Source organism: Saimiri boliviensis, chromosome 10, assembly GCF_048565385.1.
Source record: "Saimiri boliviensis isolate mSaiBol1 chromosome 10, mSaiBol1.pri, whole genome shotgun sequence".
Classification (NCBI taxonomy): domain Eukaryota; kingdom Metazoa; phylum Chordata; class Mammalia; order Primates; family Cebidae; genus Saimiri; species Saimiri boliviensis.
Window position 1 is genome coordinate 54,251,359 of NC_133458.1, and position 20,692 is coordinate 54,272,050.

The following is a 20,692-nucleotide window of genomic DNA, read 5'->3' on the forward strand; positions in this document are numbered from 1 at the left end:
TCGGCCTCCTGAAGTGCTGGGATTACAGGCGTGAGCCACTGCACCCGGCCTCCAGTTGTTCTTTATAGTGTTTTAAAAACGATTTTTCCTTGCTTTGCTTTTGCTTTGGCAATAGATAGATAACCAGATCATTTCTCTGCCATTCCTCTGCCAAATCCTACTGATTTTTTAAAAACAAGATCAAGTCAGTCATCTTGTAGAATAATCCACATTCTCAATTTTCCTTTTAACTTAAGATGGTCACTCCCTTAATTACACAAATACTCAGGAGAAACTTTGAAATTACTTTTTTCAAGGGCTTGATTAAATTCCTAGCCAAATGCTATTTTCTTTCCAGGCTTGATTTAGGGGTTGAGGAGTTACGAGAGTATTAGGAGTACAAAGATAAACTGGATACTGTCACTATGCTCAGCTGCTGAGGCAGTGAAAGGGACAGAAAGTTAAACCATTGATGTTGGCTCTAACTGTCAGTTACTTAGTGATTTCTTGAGATCCACATCTCCATCTTCACTGTGCCATCTATCTGTGTTTACCTTCTTCCATTTTTGCTTCCCAACAAATAATTCTTCAACAGTTGTGAGTAATCTTCATAAAATGTAAATTATATTCTGTTACTTATCTTCTGATTAAACCCTTTACTGGCTTCCCAGGACACTTAGACTTGGTCTTCCAGTTTTTAACAGAGCTTGGCAGAGTCTGGTCCTTGCCTACTTCTCCAAATCAACTGTATTCACTAAATTCTAGGTGTAAAGGCCAGGTGCAGTGGCTCATGCCTATAAACCCAGCACTTTGGGAGGCCACAGTGGGAGGATGGCTTCAAGTCAGGAGTTTGATACCAGCCTGGGCAACATCCCAAGACCCCATCTCTACAAAAAATAAAAAATTAGTTGTACCTGTGAGCCAGGTACTTGAGAGGCTGAGGTGGGATGGTCACTTGAGCTCATGAGTGTCAGGTTACAGTGAGCTACGATCACACCACTGCACTCCAGCAAGACTCTTGGTCTCTTAAAAAAACAAAAAATTCTAAGTGTACATTCATCCAGCCACATACAATATTTCTGTACTATTATGTAACATACATTGTTCTAAACAAAAGCGAAAAATTTGTCCTCATGCAACTTAAGGTCTTGTTCTTTAAATGGTCTCAGCTCTTTCATATCCCAGGGCCTTTGCAGAAAATAATCTCTGCTTAGAATGCTATTATAAAGCAGTTTTTGTTTGTTTGTTTGTTTGTTTTTTAGATGAAGCCTTGCTCCGTCACCCAGGCTGGAGTGCAGTGGTGTGATCTCGGCTCACTGCAACCTCTGCCTCCTGGTTCAAGCAATTCTCTGCCTCAGACTCCTGATAAGCTGGGATTACAGGTGCGTGCCACCATGCCTGGCTAATTTTTTTTGTATTTTTATTAGAGACGGGGTTTCACCATCTTCATCAGGCTGGTTTTGAACTGCTGACCTTGTGATCCATGCACCGCAGTCTTTCAAAGTGCTGGGATTACAGGCTTGGGCCACCATGCCTGGCCTATAATGCAGTTTTAATTTTTATGTGTGTGTGTGTGTGTGTGTGTGTGTGTGTGTGTGTGTGTGTTTTGAGATGAGAGTCTCACTATGTTGCCTAGGCTAGACTTGAACTCCTGAGATCATGGGGTCCTCCTGCCTCAGCCTCCATAGTACCTGGGGCTACAGGTGCATGCCAGCGCACCCAGCTAGAATGCTGGAATTCCTTTCACTCTCATTCCTTTTCTGTTTATTTAGAGTGGCTTCTTTTACTCTCTCTTTAGAGGCCCATTTATTTCCTTCGTAATTGGTATGGAGATTTTTTTATACATGTATGAATGTATATGCATGTAATTTTTTTGGCATAATTTCTCTATCCTATGAGGCCTGGGTTATGTTCATTTAAGTTACATGTAAAATTTTTCTTTTTGGTGCTGCAAAGAAACATTAGTACCGGAACAAAGGCTGTCTTAGCAAAGCAATTCTTTTTACTTCCTGCAGAAAGGGTACCCCCGTTAGCAATCTTGCCACAAGAGTGCAATGAACATAAAGCAGACATATTTATTCCTTACACATTTGGGGTTGTCCTTACTGCTGTGTCTGATTTCCACTGGCTGGAGCCAGACCTCACAATTTAAACTAAAACCCACTTGGCTAATAACCTGAAACTTTTCTAAACAGGTAAAAGCAATGGAGAGCAAAGAAAGGAAGTCCAAATAAGGAAGGGGCATAGGCTGTGAGCTGGGACATGCCTGTGAGCACGTCCAGCACAGTTATCTTGGTTAAAGTACAGGGACATAGAATGTACTACGTGCCTGTAAGCATGTCTAACAGCTATATAGGATAGGGCTTAACAAAGAGCTGCTAGCAAAAAGCAAGGTGGCTTTTAAAGAAAGTGTTTAAAACAAACTATTATTTCTAACAATTTAGTTTGCTATTGTATACTTAAAACAGCATAATGACCGCTAGCACATAGTAGGAGCTCAAGAAACATTTGCTAAAAGAAGGAAGCCCCTGGGTATATTTTTATTGAAATGATTCACTGATACCAAACTATCCAAATGGTTTGTTATTTATATCTTTTTATACGTACCCTTTAGAAAAAGGTAAAAACGTTCCTGAGCTATGGCTTAGGGGCTGTCAGACTGGCCACTTGACATAGCTTGATCTTGGAAAAATGGGCTATCTGAAAATACTGCAAATATAAAAACCCTAATTCTGAAAGACTCTACTGCTATCCCTAACATCCCCATATGGTCCTAGCTTTTATGAGCATTTTAGCATATAGAGGCTGGGCACAGTGGCTCATGCCTGTAATCCCAGCACTTTCGGAGGCTGAGATGGGTGGATCACCTGAGGTAAGGAGTTTGAAACCAGCATGGCCAATATGGTGAAACCCATATTGCCTCTATTAAAAATACAAAAATTAGCCAGGTGTGGTGGCAGGTGCCCGTAATACCAGCTACTCGGTAGACTGAGGCAGGAGAATCACTTGAACTCGGGAGACAGAGGTTGCAATGAGCTGAGATCATGCCACTGCACTCCAGCCTCGGCAACAGAGTGAGACTGTCTCAAAAGTCAACAAACAAATAAAATATAGATCCTGAAACTACTTGCAAAAAGAAAAAAAGTTTTAAAAATAAACATATAAAAGGTATATATAGTTCTAAATACTTATTGGCTTACAGTAATATGATTGTAAGTCACAGGTGAGGGAATAAAACAAACATATACTAAACTGGACAAACAGGTTTTGACTCTATATTAGAGTCCAAAGGTGGCAAGGCTATAGTTAAATGAAGAGTGCACAAACAAAAATAGTTAAAAGAACAGTGATGAAAGGAGAGGAAGGGGAGTCACTGAGAAATATATTTTTGTGAGTAGTAGATATATTCTTGATCAGTGGCTTTAGGACAAAGATTGCTGTGTGGGCACAAAGAGGACTAAAGTAAAGAGGATAGATGGGATTCTTATAAATCCAATCCCATTACTGAAAAGCAACTCCAAGCATAGGCGCTATGATAATAGGTCAGCAGCATCTTTATCACCCCCATTCATGTAAATTCCTTTCCATTTTGCTAACACATTATACAATAAACACAGAATACATATTCACAAAACATGGAACTTCAAGACTAAATACAAGAAACGAAGATTTAAAACAAGGGTATATTTTTTACAAATGGCCAGTCCTGTATGACTGCCTAACATAATTGCTGCAAATTGGACTTCTACCTAAGATTTAATTTGAAGAATGGCTTCATTAGCTTAACAAATTTTAAAACTACTTGCCTAAAAAATGGCAAAACTATTACAAATACATGTGGATTTAGGCTGGGTGTGGCGGCTCACACCTGTAATCCTAGCACTGTGAGAAGTCGAGGAGGGCAGATCGCTTGAGCCCAGGAGTTCAAGACCAGCCTGGGCAACATGGTGAGACTCTGTCTCTACTACAAATACAAAAGGGACATGGGTGTGGTGGTGGGCACCTGTAATCCCAGGTGCTGAGGTGGGAAGATCACTTGAGCCCAGAGTTGGGGCTACAGTGAGCCATGACTGTGCCATTGCACTCCAGCCTGGGTGACAGAGTAAGACCTTGTCTCAAACAGCAACAAAAACAAAAACCCACAAATACATGTGGAGTTAAAAAAAAAAAGCAGCATTTCAAAATGCTTTGGTTGACTTACCAAATATTCCGTGGTACACAAAGATCTAAAATGCAGAAAATATAAGGCACAAAATTTTTTTTTTGTATGAACACATTAACATATTGTTGAGTTCTGGATTTTGCTGACTTATGAACAGGCACCAAAGAAGTACACCTGAGTTTCAGGTGTATCCCGATCCCTGAAAACTCAATCAAAGTGTTTTGGAATCCCAGGCACAAGTCTAATGTATGACTTGTATATAAAAAGGACAGGTTGTCCTTAATACTTGAAGATTAAGTAGCTAGACTAGTGAATGCTTTGCCTATAGCCCTCCCCATGCTGATGAGATGCTATTACACTGTTCACAGCTATGACTTCGCTTGGTAGGATTCCATCTTAGTCAATTTGGGCTGGTATAACAAAGTACCATAAACTGGATGGCTTAAAGACAATATATTTCTCACAGCTCTGCAGGCTGAAAGTCCAAGATCAGAGTGCCCATGTAGGGTTCTGATGAGGGCTCTTTTCCAGGCCTACTTCTTGTATCCTCATATGGCAGAAAGGGAGTGAGCTAGATCTCTGGACTTTTCTTATATAGCACTAATCGTATCCATAAGGGTCCCACCTCCCAAAGACCCCATCTCTAAAACCCATCATATTGGGAATTAGGTTTCAACATATGAACAGGAAGGGAAATAATATACGTCCATAACCAGCCCTATTTTTGCTTTTGGCTCCACTTCTGCTAATGAGATTAAATGATACTTTTTTTCTTAAATGTAGGTATTTTTTCCCTAAAACTGTTGCATATCACCACCCTGTTTTGAGCTAAAGATCAAATATTTCCCAGTTTCTTCTACCTTTAACATAAACTACACCACAAATGTAAACAAATTGTTTCCCAACCATAATGGCTTTAAAAAGTAGAATAAATACTGAGCAGTCAAGATACTACTTAAAGTTAAATTATTTTTTTGTTTTTTTGAGACAGGGCCTTGCTCTGTTGTCCAGGCTGGAGTGCAGTGGTATGATCATGGCTCACTGCAGCCTTAACCTCCTGGGCTCAAGCAATCTACCCACCTTAGCATCCCAAGTAGCCAGGACTACAGACATATACTACCATGCCAGTTTAATTTTTAAATTTAAATTTTTAGTAAAGACAAGGTGATATGGTTTGGTTTTGTCCCCACTTAAATCTCATCTTGAATTGTAGCTCCCAGAATTCCCATGTGTGGTGGGATGGAACCGGTGGGAGAGAATTGAATCACGGGGGCAGTTTCCCCATACTGTTTTCATGGTAGTGAATAAGTCTCACGAGATATGATGATTTTATAAGGTGTTTTCGCTTGTCTCTCATTTGTTTTGTCTGCCACCACGTAAGACATCTTTGACCTTCTGCCATGATTGTGCGGCCTCCCCGTCCTCACTTTAATGGAACTCTGAGTCCATTAAACCTCTTTTTCTTGGCCGGGCATGACAGGTCATGCCTGTAATCCTGGCACTTTGGGAGGCTGAAGCAGGTGGATCACCTGAGGTTGGGCATGGAGAGACCCTGTCTCTACTAAAAATACAAAATTAGCTGGGCATGGAGATGCATGCTTGTGATCCCAGCTACTTGGGAGGCTGAGGCAGGAGAATGCTTCAACCTGGGAGGTGGAGGTTGTGAGATTGCACCATTGCACTACAGCCTGGGCAACAAGAGCAAAACTCCATCTAAAAATAACAACAAACAACAACAAAACAAAATTTAAAAAACCTCTTTTTCTTTATACATTACCCACTCTTGGGTATGTCTGTATCAGCAGCATGAGACTGGACTAATACACAAGGGCTGATCTCAAACTCCTGACCTCAAGCAATCTTCCTGCCTCGGCATCCCGGTGTTGGGATTACAGGCATGAACTACTCACCTGGCCTACGTTAAATTCTTGATTACAGAGACTGAATAAAGATAGGACATCCATAATTTGGACTCTTTTTTTTGAGACAGAGTCTCGCCCTGTCACCCAGGCTGGAGTGCAGTCGTGTGATCTCGGTTCACTGCAACCTCTGCCTCCCAGGTTCAAGCAATTCTCCTGCCTCAGCCTCCTGAGTAGCTGGGATTACAGGCATGTGCCACCACAACTGGCTACTTTTTGTATTTTTAGTAGCGATAGGGTTTCACCATGTTGGTCAGGCTGGTCTTGAACTCTTGGCCTCGTGATCCGCCCATCTCGGCCTCCCAAAGTGCTGAGATTACAGGTGTGAGCCACTGTGCCCAGCCTAATTTGGACTCTTAAACATAAACCAACTCATCAAAGCCTTTGCATCATCTAATCAGTGTTGCCTAAAGTTTTTGACCGAGTGTCTCAATTTGCTAGGGCTGCCGGAAAGTATCACAAACTGGATCCTTGGACATTTATTGCCTCACAGTTCTAGAGGCTAGAAGTCCAAGGTCAAGGTGTCAGCAAGACTGATCCCTTCTGAGGGCTGTGAGGAGAATCTGTCCCATGACCTTCTGCTAGCTTCTGACAGTTTGCTGGCTACCTTTGGAGTTCCTTGGTTTATAAAAGCATTACCCCAATGTCTGCCTTCACCTTCAAAAGGCATAGGCATTCTTCCTGTTTGTGTGTCTGTGTTCAAATTTCATGTTCTTGGAAGGACATTAGTCATACTAGATGAGGGACTGGGGTCCACCCTATTGCTTCTTCTTTTTGTTTAAGGTAGAGTCTTGCTCCGTCTCCTAGGCTGGAGTGCAGTGGCATGATCTTGGCTCACTGCAACCTCCACCTCCTGCGTTCAAGTGATTCTCCCGCCTCGGCCTACCGAATAGCTTGGATTACTGGTGCCCGCTATCACACCTGGGTAATTTTTGTATTTTTAGTAGAGATGGGGTTTCACTATGTTAACCAGGCTGGTCTCAAACTCCTGACCTCAGGTGATCTGCCCGCATTGGCCTCCCAAAGTGCTGGGATTACAGATGTGAGCCATGATGCTCAGCCTAATTGTTGTATTTTCAGTAGAGAGGGGGATTCACCATGTTGCCCAGGTTGGTGTTGAACTCCCTACCTCAGATGATCTGCCCACCTTAGCCTCCCAAAGTGCTGGGATTACAGGCATGAACCACCACACCTGGCCTCCTATTGCTTCTTTAACTATTAACTATTAACTCATTAATAGTTAACTATTAACTATTAACTCATTAATAGTTAACTATTAACTATTACATTTGCAATGGTCCTATTTCCAAATAAGGTCACAGTTTGAGATAATGGAAGGTAGGATTTAAGAATTTTTGAGGAACATAATTTAACCTGCAATATACTATATTATGTGTATATTTATTTATAAATTATTTAGATCCAGTACTATAACAATTATACATATTGTAACTCCTATACATTTGAAATTTTCAAGTTAAGACAAAAGTATGCATAGAAGTAGTACGTTTTCTGAACCCTTATAGATTGTCTTGCACACTCCTGGATTACACACATCTCATCAATCTCAAGGATAAAATCAAGCTCTTTGGCTTGACAACCTTCTACAATCTGCCCTCTGTTTTTTTGCCAGCCTCATCTCCTGTCATTTCCAACATTTCCAGCGTTCCAACCAGTCTGAACTTTTGCAGTTTGCCATGTGTGCTAGGCTCTTTCTTCATTCAACAACTCTATGCTTGCTGTCTCCTACTACTGGAATGCCCTCATTCTCTTTGCTTCCTGTGAACACATGGTAAACTCCAACCATCTTCTGAAATGGCTCAAATGCCGTCTCCCCTGGGGAGACTTCATGGACTGTTCTAGGCAGTATGAGGCATTTTTTCAGTGCCTGGAGCAACTTCGCCATATCTTCATTATTGCAAATTTCTGTTTACATATTTAATGTCAGGTTGAACTGATAGCTGGCCTACAAAACCAATGCAATTTCAGGTGGTTCCACTTAACATTCTCTAGACAACAAGTCCACTGAGAGCAGGGACTGTGTTTTATTCATTTTATATTTCCAGTCACTAAAATGGGGTTTGGCATAAAGTAAATGCTTTATACAGGCTTTCTGAAATTAAGGAAAAGCCTACTCTAACACCAGAAACAGTCTACTTTCAGATTTTCCTTTTCAAGAATGGGGTACTAACTCGATCTCTTCTATAACAATAACTATTAACTATTACTTAACTTTTCTTTGGCTTTATTTGGCTTAACATTTTAAATGTTTCCTCCCTCTCTTTGTTTGCTTCTGTATATGTGGTAAAATATCTCCAAAAACTACACTCTTTTCTTTTTTTTTTTGTTAGTTTGTTTTTATTTGGTGACTAGGGTTTCACCATGTTGCCCAGGTTGGGGTCAAGAGATCTTCTTGCTTCAGCCTATGGGGTAGCTGGGAATATAATCGTTTGCCACTCTGCCTGTCCTTATTTTTAAAAAATGCAGAACAATCAGAAAGGAGGTATCTAAGTACTGTTTTGTAACCAATACCAAAGTATTTCACAGTTTTACTGTCCTACTTTCAAAATATTTTAATGCTTTCAGATGAGAATTACAAGTAGTCATTAGTAGGAATATAAATAGGAAAGTTAAAGGATTAGTTTTGTAAAATGAATGTGACGTTTAAAATTCTGACAATGATTTAGTAACAGCAAAGGTAAATCTAATTCCCAAATTTTAAGTTTCCCTAATACTATTTAGTTTGAAGAAAAGCTGTGATAATTGCAATAGTATTTAAGTATTACATGGATAGTTAAAAGGCAAATTGGTCTTGTGCGACACGTGGAACTGGCCAGCTAAAGTTAGAAAGCAGTACCTGGTGTAGTCTGTAAGCAACTAGCAGGAAGTGAAAACAGTTATGTGAACATTTTTCACTCTTCCTCATTAAAGCCCTTAAGTTAACAAAACATATTAACTGACTCTTCAGCATGCCAAGGCAGTCAAGAGCAACACTTTACACAATCTGGCTGTCACTCATTGTAGAGACCCCTTTCCTTTTATTGTCCTTCATGTCTCTTATCCTTGAACCAAAATGAACTTCTCACAAAGAATACCACACTGAATGTGTCATTACTCTCAATCTTTTCCCAAGTGCTCGTTCCTCAGCCTGGAAAGTCTTTCCCCATCTTCTTTGCCTACTAATCTTATTGTATTATTAATTACATTGTCACACAGTGCTGGGCACATTGTAGATAGTTAATAGTTTGATTGTTGTCAGTAATAAATGAGATCACAGTCTTGAACAACATATTACTTGGAAGCAGATCTTGTTATTAAAGTTAACTCCACACGGACAGAGACCACATCTGCCTTGTCTCTTGCTATATTCTAGCACTTAGGCTAGTGCCCGGCAACAGGTAGGTGTAAGTATTTAACTGACTAAACACTTAATATATGTGGAAAGTAAGAAAACAGAGATTTTTATTTATTTATTTTTTTTTTTTTTGAGATAGAGTCTTGCACTGTCACCCGGCTGGAGTACAATGGCACGATCCCAGCTCACTGAAACCTCCACCTCCTGGGTTCACGCAATTCTCCTGCCTCAACCTCCCAAGTAGCTGGGATTACAGGCACGCACCACCACACCCAGCTAATTTTATTTTATTTTCGTATTTTTAGTAGAGATGGGGTTTCACTATGTTGGCCAGGCTGGTCTTGAACTCCTGACCTCGTGATCCACCCACCTCGGCCTCCCAAAGTGTTAGGATTACAGGCGTGAGCCACCATGGCCGGCCAAAAGCAGACTATTTAATAATCATTGACAATAAACTGAAGAAGTGAATCCATAAATGGATGGTAAAGGAAGAACCTCTAGCATAAGTGGTAGTACAACAAGGAATAAAGAAACTGTAGAAAATAATGACACTGACTAGCAAAAGCAAGCAAATAAAGAAAACACACACAAAAAGCTATTAAAATGTTACTATAAACATAACAGATTATGGGAGAGCAAGACTGAGAGGCAATATATATATATAAACATGATTTATGCTTTCAATTGTCCTAAGTGGTCAGAGACATTAGTCTGCTGATAGAAATAAAAATACTACTAATTTTCACATCTGCAAAAAAAAAAAAAAAATCATTTCCCACTAATATATTTGGGTTTTTGTTTGACACCTCGATCTGGAACATCAAAAATGGTATTTAGGCTGGGTGCCATGGCTCACGCCTGTAGTCGCAGCACTTTGGGAGGCTGAGGCAGGTGAATCATTGGAGGTCAGGAGTTCGAGACCAGCCTGCCCAACATGGTGAAACCCCATCTCTACAAAAACTACAAAAATAAGCCAGATATAGTGGCATGTGACTATAGTCCCAGCTACTCAGGAAGCTGAGACATGAGAATTGCTTGAACCCAGGAGGCAGAGGTTGCAGTGAGCTGAGATAGTGCCACTGGACTCCAGCCTGGGTGACAGAGCAAGGCCCTGTCTCAAAAAAAAAAAAAAAAAAAAAAAAAAAAAAGAAAAGAAAAGAAAAAAGAGAAAAAGGTGTTTGATCCCCAAACATTTATTCATTTACAAACAACCTATATTATATTGTATGTCTGCAGTTTATATTGGTGCTACATTATTTTAGGCTTCTTTCCCTATAATCATTGAATCACTTCACTTGGCATCATCATCAAACAACTTTATTTTTCTGAGCCAGTCTAGCTTTTCCACCCAGGCTAAAGTGCAGTGGTGCGATCTCAGCTCACTGCAACCTCTGCCTCCAGAGTTCAAGTGATTCTTCTGCCTCAGCCTCTTAAGTAGATGGGATTACAGGCACATGCCATCACACTTGGCTAATTTTTATATTTTTAGTAGAGACAGGGTTTCGCCAAGTTGCCCATGCTGGTTTTGAACTCCTGACCTCAAGTAACCCACTCACCTTGGCCTCCCGAAGTACTAGGATTACAGGCTACTGAGCCCGGTCCTTCAAACAACTTTTAAGAGAAACTGTGTGCCTCTAGGATCTATGCCACATACTGACAGTTCACTGTAAGGAAGCCAAAGTAACTACTATTCACACACTTGACCTAGATGAAGGTGATGAGTAAGGCGTACTGGTACTATTTGTTAGCTCAGATGGCCAGATTAAGATTTCAGGACAAACCCCACCTAATGTTAAAAGAACTTTACAACTAGAAGGGATACCACTTTTACCTTGCATTTGCACTTGTCCATCTATGTTGTCAAAGTTGGGTTTGGCAAACCTTTACTTCAGGTTTCAGGCCTTGATATTCAAGGTTTCCTCGGATCTGATTTGTACCTCCTCATTCTATGCTTTCACTAGCAGAAAACTCCCAGTGACATTAGAACTTAGTATTTTCCACCCATTGAAATCAAATATAGGGATTACATAGGGAAAAGATTAGGATTAAAATCCTTCAAATAGGGCCGGGCGCGGTGACTCAAGCCTGTAATCCCAGTACTTTGGGAGGCCGAGGCGGGTGGATCACGAGGTCAAGAGATCGAGACCATCCTGGTCAACATGGTGAAACCCCGTCTCTACTAAAAATACTAAAAATTAGCTGGGCATGGTGGTGTGTGCCTGTAATCCCAGCTACTCAGGAGGCTGAGGCAGGAGAATTGTCTGAACCCAGGTGGTGGAGGTTGCGGTGAGCCGAGATCGTGCCATTGCACTCCAGCCTGGGTAACAAGAGCGAAACTCCGTCTCAAAAAAAAAAAAAATCCTTCAAATAGGCATTCCATGTAAAGAGACTTATTGGGTTAGCTTTAAATGTTAACTAAAAAAGTGGCTATTTCCTTGCTGGGTCTTTAGCTGTTTTAATTATTCATCTATTTTCAAACTACTAATACAGAAGTAGTTACTAACTTGAGGGGAAATAAGAAGAGCCCAGCACTTGAATCTGAGGCAAAATACATATTAGGATATCATCATATTGTTACCTCAAGGCACTATACATAAATCACACAGACAAGCTTTTCAAAGCAGAATCTGCAAAATTCAAATAATGAAATGATAACTTTGTGACAGTCACAGTTTTGTAATTTGTTGGCTGTACTGGCATGTGCAGTATTTCTACAAAACTGCACTCTTCAGGGTTCAGTTATCAAGAACCCACTCCTGTAAAAACTAATCTACTCCTGGATAATGGCATTAATCCTTTCATGAGAGCAGAGCCCTCATAACCTAATAACCTCTTAAAAGTCCCACCTCTCAACACTGTTGCGTTAGGGATTAAGTCACTAATCCATGAACTCTGGGGGATACACAACTTTCAGGGACACATTCGAGCCTACTCTTTTCTATGGACAAAAGCGCTGGCATCTACCAGCACCCTAACAAACACTGCATCTTTTTTGAATGTCTGTTTTCTGAATATAAAACTTTAATTAACTTAAACATCTAAAGAAGCTTGAACGATGTCTGGATTTAATATTTTCATGCTTTAGACTTCTGCTTCCTCCTGCAAAATAGGACATATTAGAAAAAAAACTGGTGTAGAGTCAGAATAAACATGGAATTCCAGCTCAGTTTTGAAAAATGCCTTGGAAAACTTTGTAGAGTTGGGATGATGCAAAACACACACAAACATAAGGCATATACAAGGCACTCAGGAAACACTTTCCTCTTATCCACAAGTGGTCTGACAAGTGTGGCTGAAACTATTCAGCCAAGAATGATTATTCTGGAGGTTATTCACTGTTCAAACAGAAACTAAAGGATAATAAAGAAAATTAACAAATGGGTACAGGGCTGTATTTGTAATCCAGACATTCTGAGTCTATCATTTTTCTTTATACTTCTTTGCCACACATAGGCTTTGAGGTATGGATAAATACACTTTTCTCTGTACCTACCAGTTCTTAGCTAAAACAGCTTCCTCTTCCTGGAGAGTTGACTAGACCACAAACCTTTTTTTTAAACAACCACAAAACTTAAGCTTTTCTTTTCAGAGATTTTTATCATTGAATAAGGTTCCTGTTACACATTTTATAGACCTCCTATCCCTTTCTTAAAATAAGAATCAAAATGAGCTGATGTTCTTCCATATGAAAATTCTGGCAGCATAATTAACCCCAGGAGAGACATTTATGGATAGTTTCTATTTACTCTATTAGGCCCCTTTTACTCTTTCTACCTTCTGCTTCCTGCTGTGTGGTTGCTAATGACTCTTGAGTGAAGCCTTTAAGCAGTGGCTGATCCCTCACCTACAATTTTCAACTTTATTTTTCCCCAGTTTGCTCTTCTTAAGTACATATTCAAACTGGAAAGAAGACTGTGGTTGAGCAAGTGGTTAGGCCATATTTGTTTTAAGACAATTTTCTGGTTAAGAGGTGAGAATTTGGCTGGGCATGGTGGCTGATGCCTGTAATTCTAGCACTCTGGGAGGCCAGAACAGGTGGATCGATCACTTGAGGCTAGGAGTTCAAGACCAGCCTGACCAACATGGTGAAACCCTGTCTCTACTAAAAATACAAAACTTAGCCCGGCGTGGTGGTGCGCACCTGTAATTCCAGCTACTTGGTATGGGAGGCTGAGGTGGGAGAATCACTTGAACCCAGGAGGCAGGAGCTGCAGAAAGCTGAAATTGCACCACTGCATTCCAGCCTGGGCAACAGAGTGAGACTTGGTCTCAAAATAACAAAGAGTTGAGAATTCAATTTACCTGAATTAGTCAAAATGTTGAATAAACAAAATATGAGCTGAAAGCTTACAATTTTCATAGTTACTGCACCTCCTCGCCTTCTCCAAGTTTTAGGGAAAGGGGTTTCCTCTCCTCTTCATCCAGAAGTTCTCCTGAAAGCCTCACCTAAAGACTTTCCCTGACATCTTATTGCCATCCCTAAGAAAAAAAAGGATAGCAACTTTTTTTTTTCCCTTAGCTACTTTGCAATCTCACTGAATTAAGGGATCAGGTAATAAGGGAGAAGGGGTAAACAGACACTTGGCAGGAAATGAGCAGTCTCTGCCATTGATATGTTGAGTTTGAAGTGCTGACATATGCATGGAAGATGTGGAGCAGTTAGGTCACAAACACAGAAAAGCAGTCAGGTTTAGAGATATAAACTGGAGAGTTATTAACAGAAAAACAATTTATTGAATACATAGATTAGCTGGGTGTGGTGGCAGGCACCTGTAATCCCAGGGAGGCTGAGGCAGGAGAATCCCTTGAACCTGGGAGGCAGAGGTTGCAGTGAGCCGAGATTGTGCCACTGCACTCTAGCCTGGGGGACAGAGCAAGACTCTGTCTCAAAAAACAAAAAACAAAACAAAACTAAACTAAAACCAAAATTCATAGGAGCCAGCAAACTATGACCTGCAGGCCAAATCCATCCTGTCTCTTATTTCCATAAAGTATTGGAACACAGCCATACCCATTCGTTTACATCTTGTCTATGGCTGCATTTGTGCTATTAGCAGCAGTTGCCACAGAGACCACAAAGCCTAAAATATTTACTATCTGGGTGTTTATAGAAAAAGTTTGCTGGCTTCTGTACAAGAGTATGAACTACACTAGAACTGACAGCATGAAAGTTGAAAAGGTCAGGTTTTCTTAAAGCAGAGTACCAGCCTTTACAACTGGCCGGTGATTGATTCAAATGGGAAAGACACAAAGATGAGCAGGTCAATGTGGTGAAGGTAGAGTTTTGAAATGTTTATGCCATAAGGGCAGAAGAAATGTCTTTAAGGTTAGTACATGGCTGCATAAAGTAAAAGGTCCAAATAGAGAAGATACCTGCTTTCTTCATACAAGAGGGTCAGGAATCTGGATAAGGCTGGAGGATAGTACCTGTGTAGAGTGAAAATACAGTTCAGCTCAGAAAGGCAGGAGGAAGTAATGTGCAGAGAAACCAGATTCTAGGTAGTACAGAGGACAGCTCTAAGCACTGCTTACACAAATTTGTTATGGCTGGAATTGAATATATTTGATTAGCAACTATCCAGCAATGGACAAAGGCAGGGTTGTGAATTAAAGGAAATGAAACTCTCAAAACTATCTTAACAAAATGAAGCTACTCTTTTCTAGATCTGAAGTCGGACTGCTAATCTGTAGGTTATATCTGACTGACAGATGTTTTGTTTGGTTTGCGTGGTGTTTTAGGAAATTGCCATTAAAAAATCTATATATTTAGCAAGTAGACCATTATTTTCATAAGGGAATGATCAGCAAGAGCTGAGAAGCACAAGTGTACATTGTGGAAAATGCATTATATTCCTAGTTTTCTTTAGTCCCGTCCACTTCCTATGATCTCACACTCAATGTAACTCTGACTTATCTTTTACCTATTGCTATGGTTTCCATGCAGCCCCTCCAAAACTCAGGTGTTGAAAATTAATGGCCAATGTAATGGTATTAAGATGTGGGGTTTTTAAGAGGTGTTTAGGCCAGAAGAGTTGCTGTTTTGTGAATGAGGTTTATGTGCTTACAAGAGGCTTCATGGGAAGGTGGATCGCTTCAGCCCAGAAGTTTGCGACCAGCCTGGGTAACATAGTGAGACCCTATCTCTAAGAAAAATAAACAAAAATTAGCTGGGAATTGTGGTGAGTGCCTGTAGCCCTAGCTACTCAGGAGGCTGAGGGGTAGATCACTTTAGCCCAGGAGGTCAGGGCTGCAGTTGTGCCACTGTGCTCCAGCTTGGGGGACAGACCAAGATTCTGTCTCAAAATAAATAAGTAAGATAAAAGAGGCCTCATGAAGCGTTCAGCCTGCTTACCTTCTGCCTTCTACCATGTGAAGCCACAGTGTTTCTCTCCTCAGGAGGATGTGGCCCATACCAAACAAATGAACCTGCCAGTGCTGCAATCTTGGCCTCCCAGCCCCAAGAACTGTGAGAAAATAAATTGCTGTTCTTTATAAAAGATGCAGTTTTGGCCAAGCATGCTGGCTCACGCCTGTAATCCTAGCACTTTATGAGTGGTGGTCAGATTATTTGAGACCAGCCTGGGCAATGACATAGTGAAACCCTGTCTCTACAAAAATACAAAAATTAGCTGGGTATGGTGGTGCATGCCCTAGTCCCAGTTACTTGGGAGGCTGAGGTCAGGGGAATGTTTGAGCCTAGGAGGTCAAGGCTGCAGTGAGCTGTGAAACTGCCACTGCACTGTAGCCTGGGTGACAGAGCTGAGACCTGACCTCAAAAACAACAAAAACACACACACACAAAAAGATGGAGAAGAAGGGTATAGAGTAGGTAGGGTAGTATGCTTTTGGTAGAGCTGTTATAGAGAATGAAATGAAAAGGAAGGCCAGAGATAACCAGTGAGTCAACAACACCAACAGCCAAAAAGCAAAAAAAGGAATGGAGATGCGAAAAGGCACTTAATGTTCAACAGGTCCAAGGTCCAAGAGTACCTGAAACTTGTCACTCTTCCAGTGTTTCTTGGCTCAGGGAATGGTACCACTGTCCAAGTTTTGGTGGTTAGAAATATAGAAGGCATTCATGATATCTGCCTTCCCGATGTTCGTTATCCAAATCTTCACATAGGCAACAGCCACAGGAAAAAGCACGTCAAGTAGAGGGAACCACATATCCAATGCTCCTATGTTGAAAGAAAACATGGTGCATTCCAGAGAGTAAAGACCTTTTATTTCAAAATAGAACAAGGGGCTAGATCATGAAGGGTCTTATAGGACACATTAAAGATTTTGTTCTTTGTCCTGAGAGCAATGAAAGCTATTGACTTAAGGTCTGAAGCAAGGTAAGAGAGATGATCAGATCTAGGTTTTTTGTTTTGAGACAGTTTCACTCTGTCGCCCAGGCTGGAGTGTACTGTTGTGATCTCGGCTTGCAGCAACCTCCGTTTCCCAGATTCAAGGGATTCTCTCACCTCAGCCTCCTGGGCCTACAAGTGCATGCCACCACGCCTAGCTGATTTTTGTATTTTTAGTAGAGATGAGGTTTCACCATGTTGGCCAGGCTGATCTCCAACTCCCAACCTCAGGTGATCTGCCCGCCTTGGCCTCCCAAAATGCTGGGATTACAGGCATGAGCCACTGTGTCCCACCAAGGTTTTGACAAGAGCTTTCCAGCTGTAGAATGGAAAACCTATAGAGATTTTAAAGAGATTATGCCAAAAGAAATTGGTGATAGTGGTAGAAAATCTTTCAGTTAAACATTGAAGCGTTCCATATTTAAAAAAAAAAAAAAAAAAAGAAATAATCTAGTTGAAAGGAAATGGCTAATTATACAGAAGAGAAAATAGATAGTTGAGCATGTTTTATAACAGACTAGTACTGTCTTTAGATTTGGGTAAGGGATCTCTGTTTACTTGGCCCTCCTCTTGCTGTAAAGGACAAGGAGTCCATGAGGTCAGGGGCCATGCCTGCTTGGAGCTTGTACTCCTCTTTCAGACTGACTAGATCTGAGGGCAGAGCTGCTGATTGTACATCACCATTTGCAGGGGGTGGGGAATGTGGACATACAGCTGGATGTGTTGGATGCATGTATGGCCCCTTTCGGTGTGGCAGGTGAGGAAGTTGGGGATGGGAGGATGGGAGGAGAATGGGGCCAGTCCGGGGACTCTGAGAACTCTAAATTCAAACATGGACTTCCAGATCACATGAAAGCAGATCTGTCAAGGTAGTAGAATACAATAATGTAATGTAATGCCAGGAATAACAAATGCATGCAGGCGAGGGAATACCTTAATTGGGCCCTTAAGAAGTCAGATATGCATGCTAGAGATCAGAGAATGAGTGGTGCAAGTTTCCAGGCACTACATAAATGTATGTTAGAGACACTTTTCTAGAACAGGAGGATTAACAATTAAAAAATGAATTTAATTGTAATAGTTTCAGTGTGATTTTGAAAAGCTTCTTGAATGTGGCATGAGTTGAGTGTGGAAGGGACCTTAATGATCATGTAATCAAATTTACTCACTTAACAGGTAAGAAAACAGAGGTCCTGACAAGTGAAGCAGTCTAAGGTTACAAAACTAGTGTGTTAGCAGATGATTTCCAGCCTAATCAGTCTACTCTCTCACCAATGCTACTTTTCTTGAAGACATCTGCTGCCAGTCAGTTCCAATTAGAAAGTTTTCACTGTTACATATTAAATACTTTTATTACTTAGAAAATTTTGAGGCACCTAAAAATAAGTCCATATACCAATATTAAATGTTGACTCCAAAACATTCTTTTTTTTTTTTTTTTTGAGATGGCATCTCACTCTGTCGCCCAGGCTGGAGTGTAGTGGCCGCGATCTCCGCTCACTGCAACCTCCTGTGTCAAGTGATTCTCTTGCCTCAGCCTCCCGAGTAGCCGGGACTACAGGCATGCACCACCACACCTGGCTAATTTTTTTGTATTTTTAGTAGAGACAGGGTTTCACCATGTTGGTCAGGCTGGTTTCAAAATCCGGACCTCAGGTGAGCCATTCACCACAGCCTCCCAAAGTGCTGGGATTACAGGTGTGAGTCACCGTGCCCGGCAAAACAAAACAAAACAAAAGAACAAAAAAAAAAACTTAATAAAATAAAAGAGAAACAAAAATTTCCACCTTCCTGAGGTCACAAAAATGGATATTTCTGAAAGGTTACTTTTAAATGTTTCCAGAAAGTAACAGGCAATTTAGGACTGGGTAAGGCCTGATAACAGTGCATTATAGTGTAATACAGTGCAAGGAGTAACAAATTCATTTCTGAGTCTTAGGACTTACATCCTCTCACTGGTCCTCTCCGGACTTAACTACTTTTATTTTTCCATCTATTTCTTTGACTTTCTGATTTCATGTGAGATCTATGAGTTAAATTAGAGTCATGTTCTTTGCTGTGGTTACAACTGTAATCCATCTCCTTACATTTCTTATCTTCTAAGCTAAAACCTAGCTCCCCAAATTGCTTATCTTCGAAGCAAAAATCAAAGCACATGGTTACAAAACATCAAAAACGCAGTGTGCTTACTAAATGCCAAAATACAGAAACCTAACAAAAATTCTTGCTTTTCAAACATCTATAAATAATTGCCAACGATTTTTTCTTGGCAAGTCTGTTATAATAATTACAATCAAATTTAAATCTTGAGGCAGGGCACGGTAGCTCACGCCTGTAATCCCAGCACTTTAGGAAGCCGAGGCGGGCGGATCGCCTGAAGTCAGGAGTTCAGGTCCAGCTTGGCCAACATGGTGAAACCTCAACTCTACTAAAAATACAAAAATTAGCCGGGCATGGTGTCGGGTGCCTGTAGTCCCTGTTACTCAGGAGGCTGAGACAGGAGAAACGCTTGAATCGGGAGGCGGAGGTTGCAGTGAGCCGAGATCGCGCCACTGCACTCCAGCCTGGGTGACACAGCGAAACTCTGTCTCAATAAATAAATAAATAAATAAACATTAAAATCTTAAGGGTCTAGTCACAACAGTTCAAAAAGTATCCGAACCCAGGGAGACTCTTACCTTCAAGGTCGGAAGTAATCTTAAAGTTCTAGACTTGCCGGAAGTTATCTCCCACAAGGGATTAAAGCACATGATCTAGCAATAGTAACATACCTTGTCACCACACCAAATGATTTTGAGTACCTCCCATCAATCGGCTACCGACTAACAAAAGGAAAGACTTGATTCCCGTCTTATTTTTCTCTTCTGAACTGAGCATCCCTGAAATCTAGCTTTCTGAACGCACAGATTCACCCCAGAAAAAATGGAAGGGAAAGTGCTACAAGTTAAAACAGTCTTCGTGGTAGCAGAGACGATCGCTACCGCGGCCATGGCAGATCTGGGGGTCCGGGGCAGGAGTTCTTGATATCCGCGGGGCACCCGAGTTCACGCTGGCGACAGTGGAAAGTCCTCCCCGCGCAGTGCTCCACCACTAGCCGCACCCCGCGGAGCTCTGACCTCCGAAGAGGGTCCGTTTGGCAATCCCGCCTCTTCGTCTGATGTCTGTGGCTTTGATTGGCTCTCACGTGGATCCCTCAGCGTGGCTCGCCCAATGAAGGTTTCGGCCGGTGGCCCGACCGCTCCGCCCCTTCCCTACCCCTCGCGGAGGGCCCGCCCCCTGCCCCGCGCCGGCGAGCGGAGGAGAGTAAATACAACAGGAGCGCAAAATGGCGGAACCGCCGAGCCCCGTTCACGGTGTCGCTGCCGCCGCCCCCACCGCCACCGTCTCGGAGAAAGAACCGTTCGGCAAGCTGCAGCCCTCCTCCCGGGACCCTCCGGGTCCTCTGTCCACCAAGAAGGTCCGGACTGAGGAGAAGAAGGCACCGCGGAGAGTCAACGGAGAAGGGGGCAGCGGCGGGAACAGCAGGCAGCTGCAGCCGCCGGCTGCACCTTCGCCTCAGAGCTATGGCAGCCCAGCGTCTTGGAGCTTTGCCGCTCTGTCTGCTGCTCCCTCCCCATCCTCTTCTCGGAGCAGTTTCTCTTTCTCCGCTGGCACGGCGGTTCCCTCAGGCTCCGCTTCCTTGTCTCAGCCGGTGCCGCGCAAACTGCTGGTCCCTCCTACGCTGCTGCACGCTCAGCCTCACCATCTCCTCTTGCCCGCCGCCGCCGCCGCCGCCTCGGCCAACGCCAAGTCGCGCAGACCTAAGGAGAAGCGGGAGAAGGAGAAGAGGAGGCACGGGCTTGGCGGGGCCGGAGAGGCCGGCGGGACCACCCGGGAGGAGAACGGGGAGGTGAAGCCGCTGCCGCGAGGTGGGTGCCGGACGGGGAGG

General features: G+C 42.2%; 1 protein-coding gene across 1 annotated transcript in view; it reads left to right on the forward strand.

Annotated features, from left to right (window-relative positions):
- Nucleotides 1-1,385: 1,385 nt before the first annotated feature.
- RSBN1L (round spermatid basic protein 1 like) overlaps nt 1,386-20,692 on the forward strand; it is a 106,089-nt gene continuing 86,782 nt past the window's right edge. The window contains exon 1 of the mRNA XM_003921137.4: nt 1,386-20,672. Coding sequence (XP_003921186.1) covers nt 20,090-20,672 — 583 coding nt within the window. The 5' untranslated portion in view covers nt 1,386-20,089. The remainder of the gene's footprint in view (nt 20,673-20,692) is intronic.